General features: G+C 37.3%; 1 protein-coding gene across 1 annotated transcript in view; it reads right to left on the bottom strand.

Annotated features, from left to right (window-relative positions):
- Positions 1-14,960, bottom strand: part of CUBN (cubilin) — a 245,379-nt gene that overhangs the window by 80,435 nt on the left and 149,984 nt on the right. Inside the window, exons 37-43 of the mRNA XM_003786786.2 lie at positions 14,051-14,256; positions 12,967-13,151; positions 11,357-11,549; positions 7,927-8,124; positions 3,803-3,949; positions 1,968-2,158; positions 1,623-1,806 (exon numbers count right to left, since the gene is read on the bottom strand). Of these exons, the coding sequence (XP_003786834.1) occupies positions 1,623-1,806; positions 1,968-2,158; positions 3,803-3,949; positions 7,927-8,124; positions 11,357-11,549; positions 12,967-13,151; positions 14,051-14,256 (1,304 nt within the window). The remainder of the gene's footprint in view (positions 1-1,622; positions 1,807-1,967; positions 2,159-3,802; positions 3,950-7,926; positions 8,125-11,356; positions 11,550-12,966; positions 13,152-14,050; positions 14,257-14,960) is intronic.

Here is a 14,960-nt window from a genome sequence, read left to right as displayed (position 1 = left end):
AAATGTTCTTCTTAGCAAAGTATCACAGGAATGGAAGAAAAAGTATCCAATGTACACACCCCTATTATGAAATTAATTTAAACTTTTTATATGAAAGCTATAACCTAATAATAACCTAAGAATATGGGTAGGGGGGAGGGAGAGGAGAAAAGGGAATGGGTGGAGGGAGGGGTATTGGAGGGTTCACTTCTGTGGTTTATCTTACAAGGGTACAGTGAATCTTTCTATGAGTAGAATATGAACGTTTTAACACAATAACTAAGAAAATGACATAAAGGCTATGTTAACCAGTTTGATGGAAGTGTTTTGGATTGTGTGTGAAAATACCACACTGTACCCAAGAAGTGCATTAATGTACACAGTTACCATTCAATTTAAAAAAAAAAGAAAAACACCAGTAAAAAGTAAATGTCACAAAAATTAAGTAATTATAGTGGAATTAAATACAATTATAATCAATTACAATTAAGTAAAGATCACTGATGTTAACATAAATGTAAATGGGTAATAACTGAATCAAAAGATTATATGTTTATTTAAATGTAAACAGACAGTACAACCTCTTTAGAAAGAAGTAGGAAGGTTCTTCAAAGAACTCAAATTAGACTTTCCATTCAATCCTGCAGTCCCAATTCTAGGCATCTACCCAGAAGAAAAAAGTCATTCTATCATAAAGACATTTGCACTAGATTGTTTATCACAGCTCAATTTGCCATCGCCAAGATGTAGAAACAACCTAAACACCCATTAACTAAGGAATGGATTAACAAACTGTGGTACATACATATCATGGAATACTAGTCAGTTATAAAAAAGATGGTAACTTCACACCTTTTGTATTAACCTGAATGAAGTTGAAACACATTCTTCTCAGTAAAGTATCACAAGATTGGAAAATCAATTGTCCAATGTACTCAATACTAACATGAAGCCAGTACATAATCTGATGTATGTCCACATAGGAGAAAAACTCATTTCAGTTCAAGTTGAGAGGAGGAGGGACAAGGGAACTGGAGGGGGGCTGGGGTGCTCCCACTGAATGGGAATGAGGTGGGGGCTGTAACTACAAGAGGGACTCTACCTAACAAATTCAAATATTTTGGCCTGGTTGGTTGTACCCTCATATTAAACTGAAATAATTATAAACAAATAAATAAATGAATAAAAAACAAATAAATGTAAGCATACAAATGATTATTAAAAAAAAAAAGGCAAACACAATTCTCATATTGTTTCCATAGCTAGATTTACCTTAGAATTAGACATTTTGTGATGCAAAGGTTGAAGGACTTTCAGGGATCAATAAGATTATCATATTTTTCACCCATGGAGAATTTCACGTTGGTCACTAACTAGATAGGTAGCTTGGAAAAATCTAAGCCTCATTTTGCTTACTTGTGAAATAGAACTAATACTCTCTTCCTTATAAAGGAGTCACAGTGAGGTAGCAAATGCATTAAACACCTAATCAGTGCTTGTTAGTAGGTAGCTATTCTTATCAATGCTATTCCTGTCAGTTCAAAAAATAAAACTCCATGTGGTGTTTCTCAAATCTCCTTAAACAGGGAAGACCAAGCAATGGCAGGAAAAGCATGCGTATGATTCTCCGTGAAAATACTTACCTAAACTCTTTGCCTCGTATTTGATCTTAAACCCTTGCCCTTCATTACTACTGTCAGAAATGAACCGGACAAACATTTCATTATCTGAGGTGAACAGGGTTGATGAAGGACGACTTCCGCAGAAATGGCCATTCCCTCCAGGGGGCCCCAAGGGTGGAGAATGGATATCAGGTCCATTTTTCAGCTGGAAAGAAAAATTTAAATCGGATAAACTCCTTTATATTACAAGAGAGGGAATACAAAAGTATTAACCATTTATGTCCCAAAAGGAAACAAAATCATTTTTTTTTCCTGAATGATGTCTGCTGAGACTGTTAATTAGAAAGGGTACTAAGTGAGACCTACCACCAAGTAATCCCCCTGGTTGCAAAAAGAATCCCCATTCGGAATCTGGAAGGGCTGTTCAAAATGCACGGCAATGGTCAAACCACTTTGGACCAGGACGTGCCACGAGCAGTTGAGGTTGGGCTTGTAGCTCTCTGGATAATTGGGGGATGTGATAATTCCTCTGTCGGCATGCCGATATCCACCACAGCCTTCAAAGAAGAAACCAAGGTAGGTTATTTAAATGACATTGATGACAACTATATTTTTTTATGCTTTCTTGGTTTTCTTGGGGGGTTTTCAAAGGGTAGGTGCTACAAATTCTTGAAACTAATGATGAACTGAAGTACAGAAAATGATAAGTGTAGGAAGTGCCACTATAAGGTCTGGGAGACAGAGGGAAATAACAGAGACAAATTTTTCACTTTCACCAAGTTTACCTTCCAGATGGGGAAGACATTCAATAAATACATATGTAATAAGATGTGAAACAGTGCTAAGTTTGAAAAGAACCATGAATGGGAGGAAGCAGAAGAAGTGTGCGAGATCCTACAGGGAGTTTAGAAAAGGCCACGGCATTGGGTTAGCATTTGAGCAGAGCCCAGGATGAAATGAGCAGTCAGGTCAGATGGCTGTGTGGCAGAAGAATGTTCCAGTACAGAAAACGCTTAGTGTAAAGGCTTGATGTGTGAGAGGTACAAGATGGAAGTCAAAATAAATGAGGCAGAATGAGAGATTCTGAAGGGAATCATGCAGGAAACTGACAGGACTTCTGAATAAAAAGAGGAAGGTGTTGGAGGGTTCTTGAGAATCAGAACGGCATGATCTGACTTTAACCTTAAAACAATCCTTCTTTCTGCCACATTTAGGCTGCAAGGGGTGGGAAGCAGTGTCCAGAGAGGAGAACACCCTCACGTCATGCAGGAGAGAGATGAAAGGCTGAAAACTGAGGAAAGAGACTGAAGAGGGCATTAATTTGCCAGTTGCCAGGGCCTGGACAGCTTATTATCACAGGAATGGAGGGAGCTCACACAGCTAGTTACATTGTAGATGTGGAAATTTATCTCAGATCTGTCTAATTCCAAAGCTTGTTCTTTAAAACCACTATACAGCCTGCCTCCCCTGGAGTGTGAGGAACGTAACTTATCTTCCACTGCTCCCTACATTATGAAGAAAATGTTAATTTTTAATGTTAGATTGAGAATATGCTTTAAAATTCTATTTTTCAGTTAAAAACATGACAGTCTTTGAATATTCCATAGGCTACATCTTTAATTTTAATCTACTTCACAGGTCAAGCTTTGAAAGTGTCCCCAATACTGCATGTGAAAGCACTCCACGTACAGTCACATTCTAGGGGTCATCAAATAAGTATTCCAAGAGCAACAAAGTCTTCCTGCCAACTCTCAAAGGGATGTTTTCAACTAAGGTATTTATGAAGCTAAAGCATAACTTATTCTTCCTTTGTGATACGTGGGGTAGACATAAAGATCATGTGCAATTCAAAATAGTTTAATATATAAATTGCACAAGAACTTTATGGACGCCCTGTATTACAGCTATGTGCTATCTCCCAGTTCCAGCCCTTGATTAGGCTAAAAAAATCGTTTTAAAGATCTCGCACCTCCTTTGGAGGGAAGATGCCCTAGCCAGGGACCAGATGGGAGGAGACTTTTTGTACAACTTGGCCATGGTGCTTTAGATCAGGATTCAGTATTAACACAAGGATAGTCATCCAGAGGCTGGGCAGAGACCCATGTCCTCTGACTTACAGCCTAAGTGTCCTGGCATGAAAAAATTATATTAGGGAGAGAATAAGAGATGAGATAAGATTTTAAAATGCTTGAACTTATTACTCTTGTGAAAGGATGCATTGAAGCCCTTCCCGGTTACGCTCATGTCAGAGGTGAAGCGGATGAACATGTGCTCCCCAGTAGACCAGATGGGCCTGGGGATCTCTCTGCCGCAGAGAATTGCTAGCTCCGGGGCCATGTTGTTGTCTCCTGTGACAAAAGAGAGGAAATGTCAGCATGAAAACATGAGGTCTGAAGAATCTATTTCACCATCATTTACAGCCCAGCCAAAGCAGCTCACGTATTTATTTTTAGAACATCGTAATGCATAGGAGATAATGGGATTCTTAAAAAAAGGACATTCCAGGGGTTACATCATTCTGGCTCCAAGTTGCAATGGTACCATCTGTCCTTTTCTTCTCCCTTTTCGATAAATACTTCTTGACACTTTCCATTGTCTTTCTAAACACTGGCCGCCATTCTTCCCGGCACTGAAACTCAGAATCAGAGTACATGGGACTGAGAAGCACCCAAGGATCAGTGTTGACGTGAGTGTTAACTGAGGACTCTGACCTTAGTTACCCTGATTGTTGAAGGTCAAGGACATAAAAGAGAGAAAAAAGGTTGCTCCTCTGACCTTAGATTCTGACTCATGGGTCAAGATCATTCACCAAAAGGCATGCAACTTTTTTTCATTCCTTTTTACTTTTGGATTAACATAAGGTGACACACAATTATGCTAATCTGGAACCATAGTAGGTGAACAACTACAGGCCTACACGAGTGATATGCAACTTTTATACAGCACTTTCTTAGACTCCAGGGTTTAAAAAAAAAAAAAATTTCATTTGTTTGTTTGCTGTTTTTTTTGTTTTTTTGTTGTAAAAAGAACACACTTGTATGTTTCACCAGAGTGGAATGAAGGGGATTACAGCACACTTGGACTCCTAGGCTGGAAAATATATATTTATTTTCCTCTAAGGCAGAGAATTAATACATAGTAAGCTTACAAACAAATGGAAATAGAATATGAGACATGAGGAAATCTGCCCTTTTATACAACCAAGAATCCTTTCTCGTATTGACTATGACCTAGAACTTATTCATTATTAACTAGAAAACACGTTATTTTCTATTTTCTGGGATGACCAGTGCAGTAGCACAGTGATAAAAACAAAACGATGGAAAGCATTCTTTGGAGGGTTTCCGACTTACAGAAACTTTTGTTTACATTTCTCTCTTAAACTCCTCTCCCATTATTATCTTCATTTCACTACACATTTCATCCAACATTATTTTGATGGACTTCATCTCTAATTACTACAGAATTTTGAACTTTATTGTCTGTCCTTAGTTCACAGGTGTATATTACCTCTGAGGATGAGCTGGGTGTCTTGATTTTGATTTCTTTTCTAAAATTCACACCCCACTGGCTGGTCTTAGCACGGAAAAATTACTGATTAGTTGGTAGAAAACCAAATAACCACAGATGTTTATTACTTGCCACCCGTCTTCAGTTTTCATGCTGAGTACTGGGATATTCTAGAGCCTTCCAAAACCTCAACATAGAGATTGTAGAAGGAACAAACCTGGTCTTTAAGAAGAGGGACCAGTCAAAGAACTGTGAAGGCCAGGACCAAATGATAATTTGCTAATTCTTTCTCTAGTCCAGACTCTTCGTTTTAGAAATGTGGAAAGTGAGAGCACAAGATTATGAAAGGCTGCTATTTATTGAGCAATTCTTAGATACCACTTTAAGTACTTCACATGTAATATCTGACTTTGTCTTTACAATGACACTATGAGGTAGGCATTACTTTTATCTCCATTTGTAGATAGGGAAACTGAGTTTTAGAGGGGATGCAAGTTACATTGCTACATGCAAGGGCACAGAGCACAGACATCAGCCATGATTTGAATTCTAGCAGATTAATTCCAGATGTCCCCAAACTATGCTACTCAATGATTTACCTAAGGTCATACAGAAAGTACATTTCGGATCTGGGACTAGATAAAAGGATTACTGATTTTTGGTACAATTTACCTCCCTCCCCCCCATCCTTCTTTCCTCTCTCACTCCCTCTCTGAATTTTTTCCCTCCCTCCTTCCCTCTCTTCTTTCTTTTTCTTTCACTCTCTTTCTTCTTTTTGTTTCTTTCTCTCTCTCCCTCCCACCTTCTCTCCCTTTCCTATTTTTTCTTTCTTTAAACTTTTTCTAGGCAATGTAGTTTCATAGAATCTCAGTTTGAGAAAAATTTTTGATATACAAAATTTGTTGGTGAGTTGTCTAGAAGAGACTGATTTTGGAACCACAGCAGCTCTATAAAATGAATAAGCAGCTCAGAAAGAGACTTAGTTCCCCCAAGAATATGGCAAAACCCTCTCTGGGGTGGCCCAAGAATGCACAAAGGCACCTTCTGGCCAAAGGCAAAGGACCCGTGATAACTGGCCAATTGCACAAGTAGCCCATATGTATTATTGCCTGTGGCCAATTAGATTTAGATACTGGGTTCAGAGTGTCACATGCCTCTGCTACTCAGAAGCAAAAAACTGGGCAAAGAACAAGTAATTGAAGAGAATTAAATTTTAACTCTAAAAGTATATTAACATCGTACAAATGAACAAAATATCCAGAAACGGACACATAGTAGGCACTCAACCACTATTTATTCAAGGAATAAATAAACAAATCAGGAAAGAACGAACTTACTGGGCTTCTGCTCACATCGTCAGTAAATAAAAAGCAATCTATGTGGACAGATCATACCACTGATATAAATTTTTTTGTTGTTTTGGTATATGCCTCAATTTCCCCAGCTCTTTTAAGTCACCCTGTGTCTGAGTAAAGACACTGAGATGTCCTCTCTTAGAAATATCTATCCAAGTAAATTTAAATCTAAATTCTTCTGAATTCTGCATCTACAAAATGCCTGGATTTTTGCTAAAAATTTTGCATTCATTACTTTTCCTGATCCTCACGAAAAGCCTGAGAAGTAGGTCCCCATCTCTCCTTCACATATGTTATAACAGGCTCCGAGCCACTTGGTGACTTGTGCAAGGATATGCAAAGGAAGGACAGGATTACTCTCCAGGTTCTAGGCTTCCAAGAGAAGTTATTGATTAAACAAACAAAACTTAATAGAATGTTATTTTTAAAGACTAACGATAGTTTACCTCATTGATGCAGTTACCTACTGAGGGTACTTCTTACAGTTTCTACGAGGGTCTGAACAATCAGACCGTGTGTGAAAGGACACATCCATTTCATACAATGAAAAATTTAAAATTTTTAATATCCACAGGAATGATCCTATTTGCATCCCCTCTAAGACTCAGTTTCCCTATCTACAAATGGAGAAAAAAATAATGCCTACTTCATAGTGCCATGGAAAAGACCAAGTCAGATATTACATGTGAAGTACTTAAAGTGGTATCCAGGAATTGCTCAGTAAATGTCAGCCCTTCATAACAATTCCTCTGGGCAAAGTGCTGTTGATCTAACAAGTGAGAAAGTCCTCATCATATTTGTAGGATTGATCTGAGTCTGTACTGAGGGTCCAGCCTCTACAGAAGAAAAAGAAATCACCTCCACCATTTGATTTTTCCACTTAGTGGCAGTCTAGGGATCTAGTCTAAGGAGACTAGATCTTGCACATTAGCAACATGTGGGCCCAAAACAAACCCATTGGTTTTTGCTGAGAATGTGCATTTCTAACAATTCCCAGATAATGTTGATGTTGAAGATCTGGGGACCACATGGAGAAACACTGATGTGAGGGCTGCAGCCACCCTGCTGTTCCCCTTCATCGCAGCCCATGAAAATTGGGAAGCACAATTTTGTACATGTTGTGTGTCATGTCCCCAACAGCATCATTCATGTCCCCAACCCATCACAGTAGTACCATACTTGTGTGTCAAGGAAAGGACAAATAATATATCCCTCAATTCTACCTGGCCTACCCACAGATTCTGAGCTATCCCTGACATTTTGCGATAAGCAATTGAATACTCTCCTTGTGTTGTTCAGAAATGGTAGCCAGTTCTAGAATCTGATGCCTTCCTTGACCATGATATCTGTGACATGCCACACACAATCAAGGAAGGCAGCAAATAAATAGGATGGTAATTAAAGAGAACTAAGTATGTATCAGGATTGAAACTCAGTATTCTTTTCTTGATGTTTCTCACCGTCTCTTATCACAAGTTTATCATAGTTACATGCTGAGTCAGCTTCGATATCCAGGGAAAGGATGTCGAGTTCCACAGTAGAATCAGGAGCCTGGATAAGCCAGGTACACTCGACATTATTACCATAGCGGTCAGGCCAACCCGGGGAAAACAGAAAGACTGGCTCATCTCCCGTCCTCAGGAACCCACCACAAGCACCTGGAAAATGAAATGCAACACCTTTGAAATACCTCTAAAGGAAAAGAAACTCACACTTCTTAACTTTAAAGTGACAGTCCTATGTTCACAAGTAACAACCAATTGAAACAACTTTCTCAAAGAAATCGATAAATATTTTACTAAAACTATTGATTTAGACAGCTATCTTTTCCATGATGTATCTTTTGTGTAAGGAAAATACCCTGTGTTCTACTTTTCCACCAGGATTCTGCCATATACCACGTTATCTCTGAGCGCTGACTGCTTGTTAAGCATAAATAAATACAGGGACTCTTCCCACTTACATTCCTGGGGTACAGCTATGTTCATATTTGCCATGTATTTCTTTACCTTTTTAGCACAGTTACTTGTCATGTAATTTATACCTAGGAAATTTTAAGGTGAGAGATAAGAACCTTCTTGGTTCTATTTTTTTGCCATGTGCATAGCTGGGTATATGTGTGTGGTCTTCTAGATTTCCAGAAAAAAGTGAAGGCTTTTCAAAGCCCCCTGTGGATATCTCGTTCTCTAGTTTTTCGGCCAGTTTCTTGTTAGCTGCAGCTGGGATCACTGCCTCTTATAGCAGTGATGTTAAACAATTGCTCCTGATGGTTTTCAGCAAACACTTTAGGGATAGGGCTGTTTAAACAGAGAGAATTCTTGGTCAGGTCAAATGAACACAAGCCCCCAGAAGGGAGTTTTCCAAGTAGTCGAGAGATAAGTCAAATAATGGTGATTCCTTGGAGATGTGCTATTTCCCAGAGCTCCAAACCTTTCTGCATCCCCATCACCCATGGATGCTAAGCTGCTCATTTTCACAGCTACCATACGGTAAAACTATGAGGGAAAAAAGAGATGAGGACAGGGAGAGTTAAGATGCAGCAAAATATACTGACTCACTATTTTTCTTGAATAAACACATCTCAGATTGTTGTAAGGCTTTGGTTAATTTCTAGAGTTCTCAACAAGTTGATTTTGACAATTTTAGCCAGTGTTCTCATCATCAATACGGTGGAATGGATTTTTAGAGGCCCATGCTTCACCATTACAGAAGTTTATGACTCTTGCACCATAATACGTTTGAATCTCATTAGGGTCATCAGGAAGTGAATACACAATACTGTAGAACTGCATCCTAATTCCTTTATACTATTAGTGTATAGCCTACAAATGCTTTTTAAGAAGTAATTTTTATGCAAAAAACAAACGCTGAATGTTATCCAGTGTCTTAAATTTTAAGGTCTTCCTCTACATGAAACATTTCTTATCTTGCATTCATAAAAGATGGTTGTTCACACTATGGCTCATTAGTGCTGTTCTTCAAATAATCCATCTGTCTCTCCTTCCAAACACATGGTAGAATTGTATTTCTTGATATTTCAGTGGTTGGGTGAGGCCATTTAACCAATTTGGGCCAATGGATTATGAGCTAAAGATGTATGTTACTTTGACACTGAGAACGTTTAGACTGAGACATTCCAGGGCTCTTTTTCCTACTGCTATCACCACAAGCAAAGTGTCAGACAATGGCAGCTTCACCAGAGTGGGTTAGGACATGATGATGATGACAGGACATCTTATTAATCTAAAAGGGATATGTTGTTTTCAGCTACTAAGAGTTTGGAATTAGTTGTTATTATAGCACAAGTGAGCTTATCTTGACTGATACATGGACTAATGTTTTCCAACTTGACACGTTTATTTTCATGTTATTAAACTGACATATGAGTGTTTTGTCTTTTCTGATTACTTTTAAACTCCTGGAGAATAGAGATTGTATCTTGGTTTCCTTTTTTAATCACCTCAGTGTATCCATAATAAATCTGCAATAAATGCTTGTTGAATTAAATATATGTATGTGTAAGAAACACTAATAATACAACACTCAATGTTTAATATATTTTTAAATTATTAAGCCTTTTTATTTTTAATGAAGCTTTCAAAGTGTAATGTCGTTACAAGAAAGTCACTTATATTATCTAAATACCTAGTAGCTTCTAAAATCGTCTCACCTCCTTACTTTCCTCTTCCCTTGTTCTTCTTGACTAAGGGAAATGAGAATTATAATATCTTATTCACTTATTTGTTTAAGTCATATCATTATGGAATATTATAATGTTGAAATATTGGAAGGATATTTGTTTTTATATTTTGCTTAAATTGACAATTCCTTCTCTATCTTGAGCTTTAGGAATATAAAAACAGCTTAACTCAAGTTTATTTTTAATAGCTCTGGATATACCTATCCAGAATTAAATATTGTCCCTAAAATGCATCTGTCAATCTTCTTGATAGTTCTTTGCTCCTACATAAACAAATTAATATATTTAAGAAAAGATTCATATTTACTGTCACAAAAGCACCTTATAGCAAAAGAGAAAATAATATCTCAGAACAGAATACTAAGGGACTCTTTCCATGAATATAAGTACAAATTATATCTTTATCAGAGATCTCTGTTGATACAGATTCCCAAGAAGTTAGAAGCAAATAGATTCTAATCTTTTAGGGTCTGTTTAGTCATAGAACAAGTTCAGAGTTTGAATATTCTTCATATGGTAATCATGTACCCATTCAAATATTCAAGGACTAAGAAAATCTTCCCAGAAATTTCTCCTGAATTTCTCCTATGACAACCTTCAAATAAATAAAAACAATCAATTTGTTAAAACAATTTTTAAGGAAAAAGCACAAAGTCTTGCAAAACACTGCTAGCTCAATTTTACTTTTACTGAAGGAATTAGGACTGTCTTAACAATAGTAAAATAAAAATTTAAAAATTAGACCCATTTTACTTTAAAACATCAATGTTTATAATCAACTAAGGAGAAACTGAAGCATTTCTGCCATTTCTGAAGGTACACTGAAAATGAAATGTAGAGGAAAATCAGTTATTTCTATTAGTTGATCCTTAACTTGTGTGTGCGTGTTTGTGTATAGGAGGGTATTTGAAAATCAAATTTTTAGAGATCTCTAAAGTGTTCTCTAGAAATTTTAAGTAGATTATATTATAGATACCAAATCCCTAATATAAAAAATATAATAGGAAACTTACACTTTTAAGAAATGACTGTATAATTTTTACATAATGAAATATTTATGAATTTAAAAGAACATCTGAACATTTGGAGAAAGGGCTTTGGAGCTGTACTTATTTGTGTATTTGACTCCTGGAGCTAATCGGTCCATACATATCAAACCTTAAAAGAATTTCCTTTATTACCAAACATACCTGGAGCAATGGTAGGTAACGGTCCAACAGGAGCATCAACTGCAAACCACTCCAGGAGGAATCCCTTCCCGGATACTGAGAAGTCAGAAGAAAACTGAATGGTCAAGGAATTTCCAGTAGAGCTAAAGGATTCGGTGTGGGTACCACAGTAAGTCCCAATCAGGCGGGAATGAATACCAATCCCATCATACACCTGCATGTAAAAATAGATAAATTTAGGACCTTACCTCTGTTTTTCTTCATAAAGCAGAAAATTTAAAAGATGTCTTATGTTATTATCATTTTATCATAATAAAAATAAACAAGTGAACTTTTTATGTCAGTTGAAAACAGAAAGTGCTATCAAAAATAAAATATTGTAGTGTGTTTCAATTTTTTTTGTATCTTTGTTACTGAATAATATTGATAAATGTGTTCTGTGGGATATAGTTCATTAGATAACTTATAGTAAAATCTATGGGTGGAAAAGTAGGAACTAGGGCAGTTGATAACAACAGCGCTTGATAAATGTGCTTTGGGCCCTCAAAGTGGGGAATGAGGAAGAAGGTCGGGGGAACAACAAGAATGAGGAGCAGTTTCAGGAGGGAGTGGACACGTGCCCTAGAGGAATCCATAACTCCACATAAGGAAAGAAGAATTAATAACAAAAGAACTACAGCTCACAGGGCTTAGCATATTCAAAGCACTCATAACTCCCTTTCATCTGGTTTTAAAATATTAAATTACCTATTAAGAGGCATATTTTGTGACAGTTCTTAAATAATCTAGAACAAATTTGTTGTAACAGTTATTATGGCTCGGCGCCTGTGGCTCAAGCGGCTAAGGCGCCAGCCACATACACCTAAGGTGGCGGGTTCGTCCCCAGCCCGGGCCCGCCAAAAAACAATGATGGCTGCAACCAAAAAATGGCCAGGCGTTGTGGTGTGCGCCTGTAGTCCCAGCTACTTGGGAGGCTGAGGCAGGAGACTCGCTTGAGCCCAGGAGTTGGAGGTTGCTGTGAGCGTGATGCCATGGCGCTCTACCCAGGGGGATAGCTTGAGGCTTCGTCTCAAAAAAAAAAAAAAAAACAGTTATTACAAAATCCTCTACTGAATCTCAGTTTTTCTAATAATGTCACAGTCATCTCTGTACATGTTGGACATCAACCAGGGATTGGGATGAACAAAGTGAGATCAAGGCCTTTAAGAATCTGATAGTGTTTCTGGAATTGGTATGGTAGTCAATGATCACCATGGGTTTCATATTTATTTTTACATGATCCTTTATAATTTTAACATTCTAACATAAGAACAAACAGGATAATAGGATATAAGATAGAATAAATACTTAAGATATACATGCACGCTTAGACATAGCCCAGGTAAATTATAATAATGCTAGAAAAACACCCTTATAACACACTGTTCTTGCTTAATGCATTATTGAAATAGAAAATAATACTTGTAACAGTGAAATTACCTTTGTCCAGGTGAGTTAGAGGCATTAATCATGATTTAGGACAGACCATCTCACTTGATTTTCAAATGCTTAAATAGATACTAACTTGGATTCATTTTTGCCAGTAGGAATTCACCAAAATTTACAATCGTTGATTGCATGTGGAAACTCACCCTTAATTTGTCATAATAGCAGTTGTTTGTTTCTTCAATGTCCATCTCCAAGATTCTACCGTAGACAACTTGGGACACATTCACATTTACTATCCACTGGTAATTGGAGTTATGGGGGTAATTTCCAGGCCAGAAAGGAGAGGCAATTTTCCCATGAGTTCCCACAATATTATCATTGCCAAATACTGAGAGGGAGAACAGAGTAATAAATCAGACCCACTTAGAATAGCTCTTTAATCAAATGCAAAAACAAAACAAAACAAAAGGCCAGGGATATTCAGAAGAATGGACTTTTAATTGACTGTGATTTCTTTTCTGACTTTTGAAAGAAATACTGCTTCCCTTTTGGTTTCTATTAATTCCTTCGAGAAGGGTGATTTGTGAATGGAATTCTATCTCCTTAAAAGGTTGCATAGTGTGAAAAGATGTGGCAGCTTCCCATGTGGAAAGGGGTTCCCAGACCACACGGCACTTGGGGACATGACAGGGAGGATTATTGGCCCCACTCTCTGATTTTGGTTTACCTAGTTTCCTTTGTTTTACAAAAGAATGAAACATGTTTTGAAAAATTTTATAAGAGAAACTGACAGTCTGAAGTCACATACAGAATAGCTAATTATAAAGAAGTTGAGTTAAAAAATAAAAGTATTCAATATTTTATTCTATTAGAATAATATCCAATTGTAATAATATCTGAGCACCTAAGTCAATCCCAAAGTAATACTAAATGTCTTTAATTTGAAGACTATAGAGGAAAATAAACCAAATCTATAATACATTAGAAAACTAAAGAACTGTAATACATTAGAAAACTCTTTAACACAATATTGTTAAAAAAGGTTAATATTAGGTAGAAAGTAAGCTTAAAGAATATTAGACCCATTCAGAGTGTTCTCCCTGGGTCTTAATGAGCTATTGATATATAATTTAGTGTTTCTAATATATGATAATGTAATCCCACAAGGGCAATACAGAAAAATGGTACAGTGTTTAGGATTGTTCTTGCTTAATGCATTACTGAAATACTTATCACTTCTTTGTAAGACAGATTCTGAAACCCATTATGGAAATAGACTCAACTTACTCTTAGTAAACATGGCCTGGAAGCCTATGCCACTGCCTGAGCCATCGGAGACGAACTTGACCCATAGGCTGTGCTCTATAGTGGATGAGAAGTTGTCAGGGAGGGAATGTCCGCAGTATCGTCCCACCAAGTGACCTGTGGCGTTTTCTTCTCGGATCTCCACAAAATCTCTGCTACAGTCTTGTGAGTCTTCCAGCTGGAAAGATCTGATTGGGGAGCAAAAAAAAAAAAAAAAAAGGTTCGTAAGGATCAAGTTGATAGAGTAAACTTTGGGATTATCCTGAATAACGGTTAACCTGTTTGCTGATTTAACAGTTTCTTTCAATTTGTTCACAAGATCCTTTGGTGATATCAAAAATATTTCTTTCACTCAGATATGCTGAAATGCCTATTCAGTAGATACAGACAATTAATATGCTACCAGCAAGGGGTTTTCTTTCCAATAGGAAAAACTCTGGGGGCCAGGCATGGTGGCTCACGCCTGTAATCCTAACACTCTGGGAGGCTTAGGCCAGTGGATTGCTTGAGCTCAGGAGTTCCAGAGCACCTTGAACAAAAGTAAGACCCTGTCTCTACTAAAAATAGAAAAACTAAGGCAAGAGGCTCACTTAAGCCCAAGATGGAGATTACTGTGAGCTATAAAGCTACAACACTCTACCCAGGGTGACAGCTTGAGATTCTGTCGCAAAAATAAAAAAAAAAAAAAAAAGTGGACACAAATACAGAAAAAATGTAAGGCAGAATCACATGAATGCCATCAGAGTTATACACTGATATAAGGATTCTGAAGCAGCAGTATCACATCTGATTACGGGCTCTGTGATAGCTTGACAGAAAGATTTTTTGAGGTAAAACTATAGCATTAGCTGGATGTAAGGCTCACAGACAGAGAATGCACACCAACAATGCA

The sequence above is a fragment of the Otolemur garnettii genome, unplaced genomic scaffold, assembly GCF_000181295.1.
Source record: "Otolemur garnettii isolate 467f Iridium unplaced genomic scaffold, OtoGar3 scaffold00019, whole genome shotgun sequence".
Taxonomy (NCBI): Eukaryota; Metazoa; Chordata; class Mammalia; order Primates; family Galagidae; genus Otolemur; species Otolemur garnettii.
The sequence above is the reverse complement of the archived record's forward strand: the minus strand, read 5'-3'. Positions and strand labels throughout refer to the sequence as shown.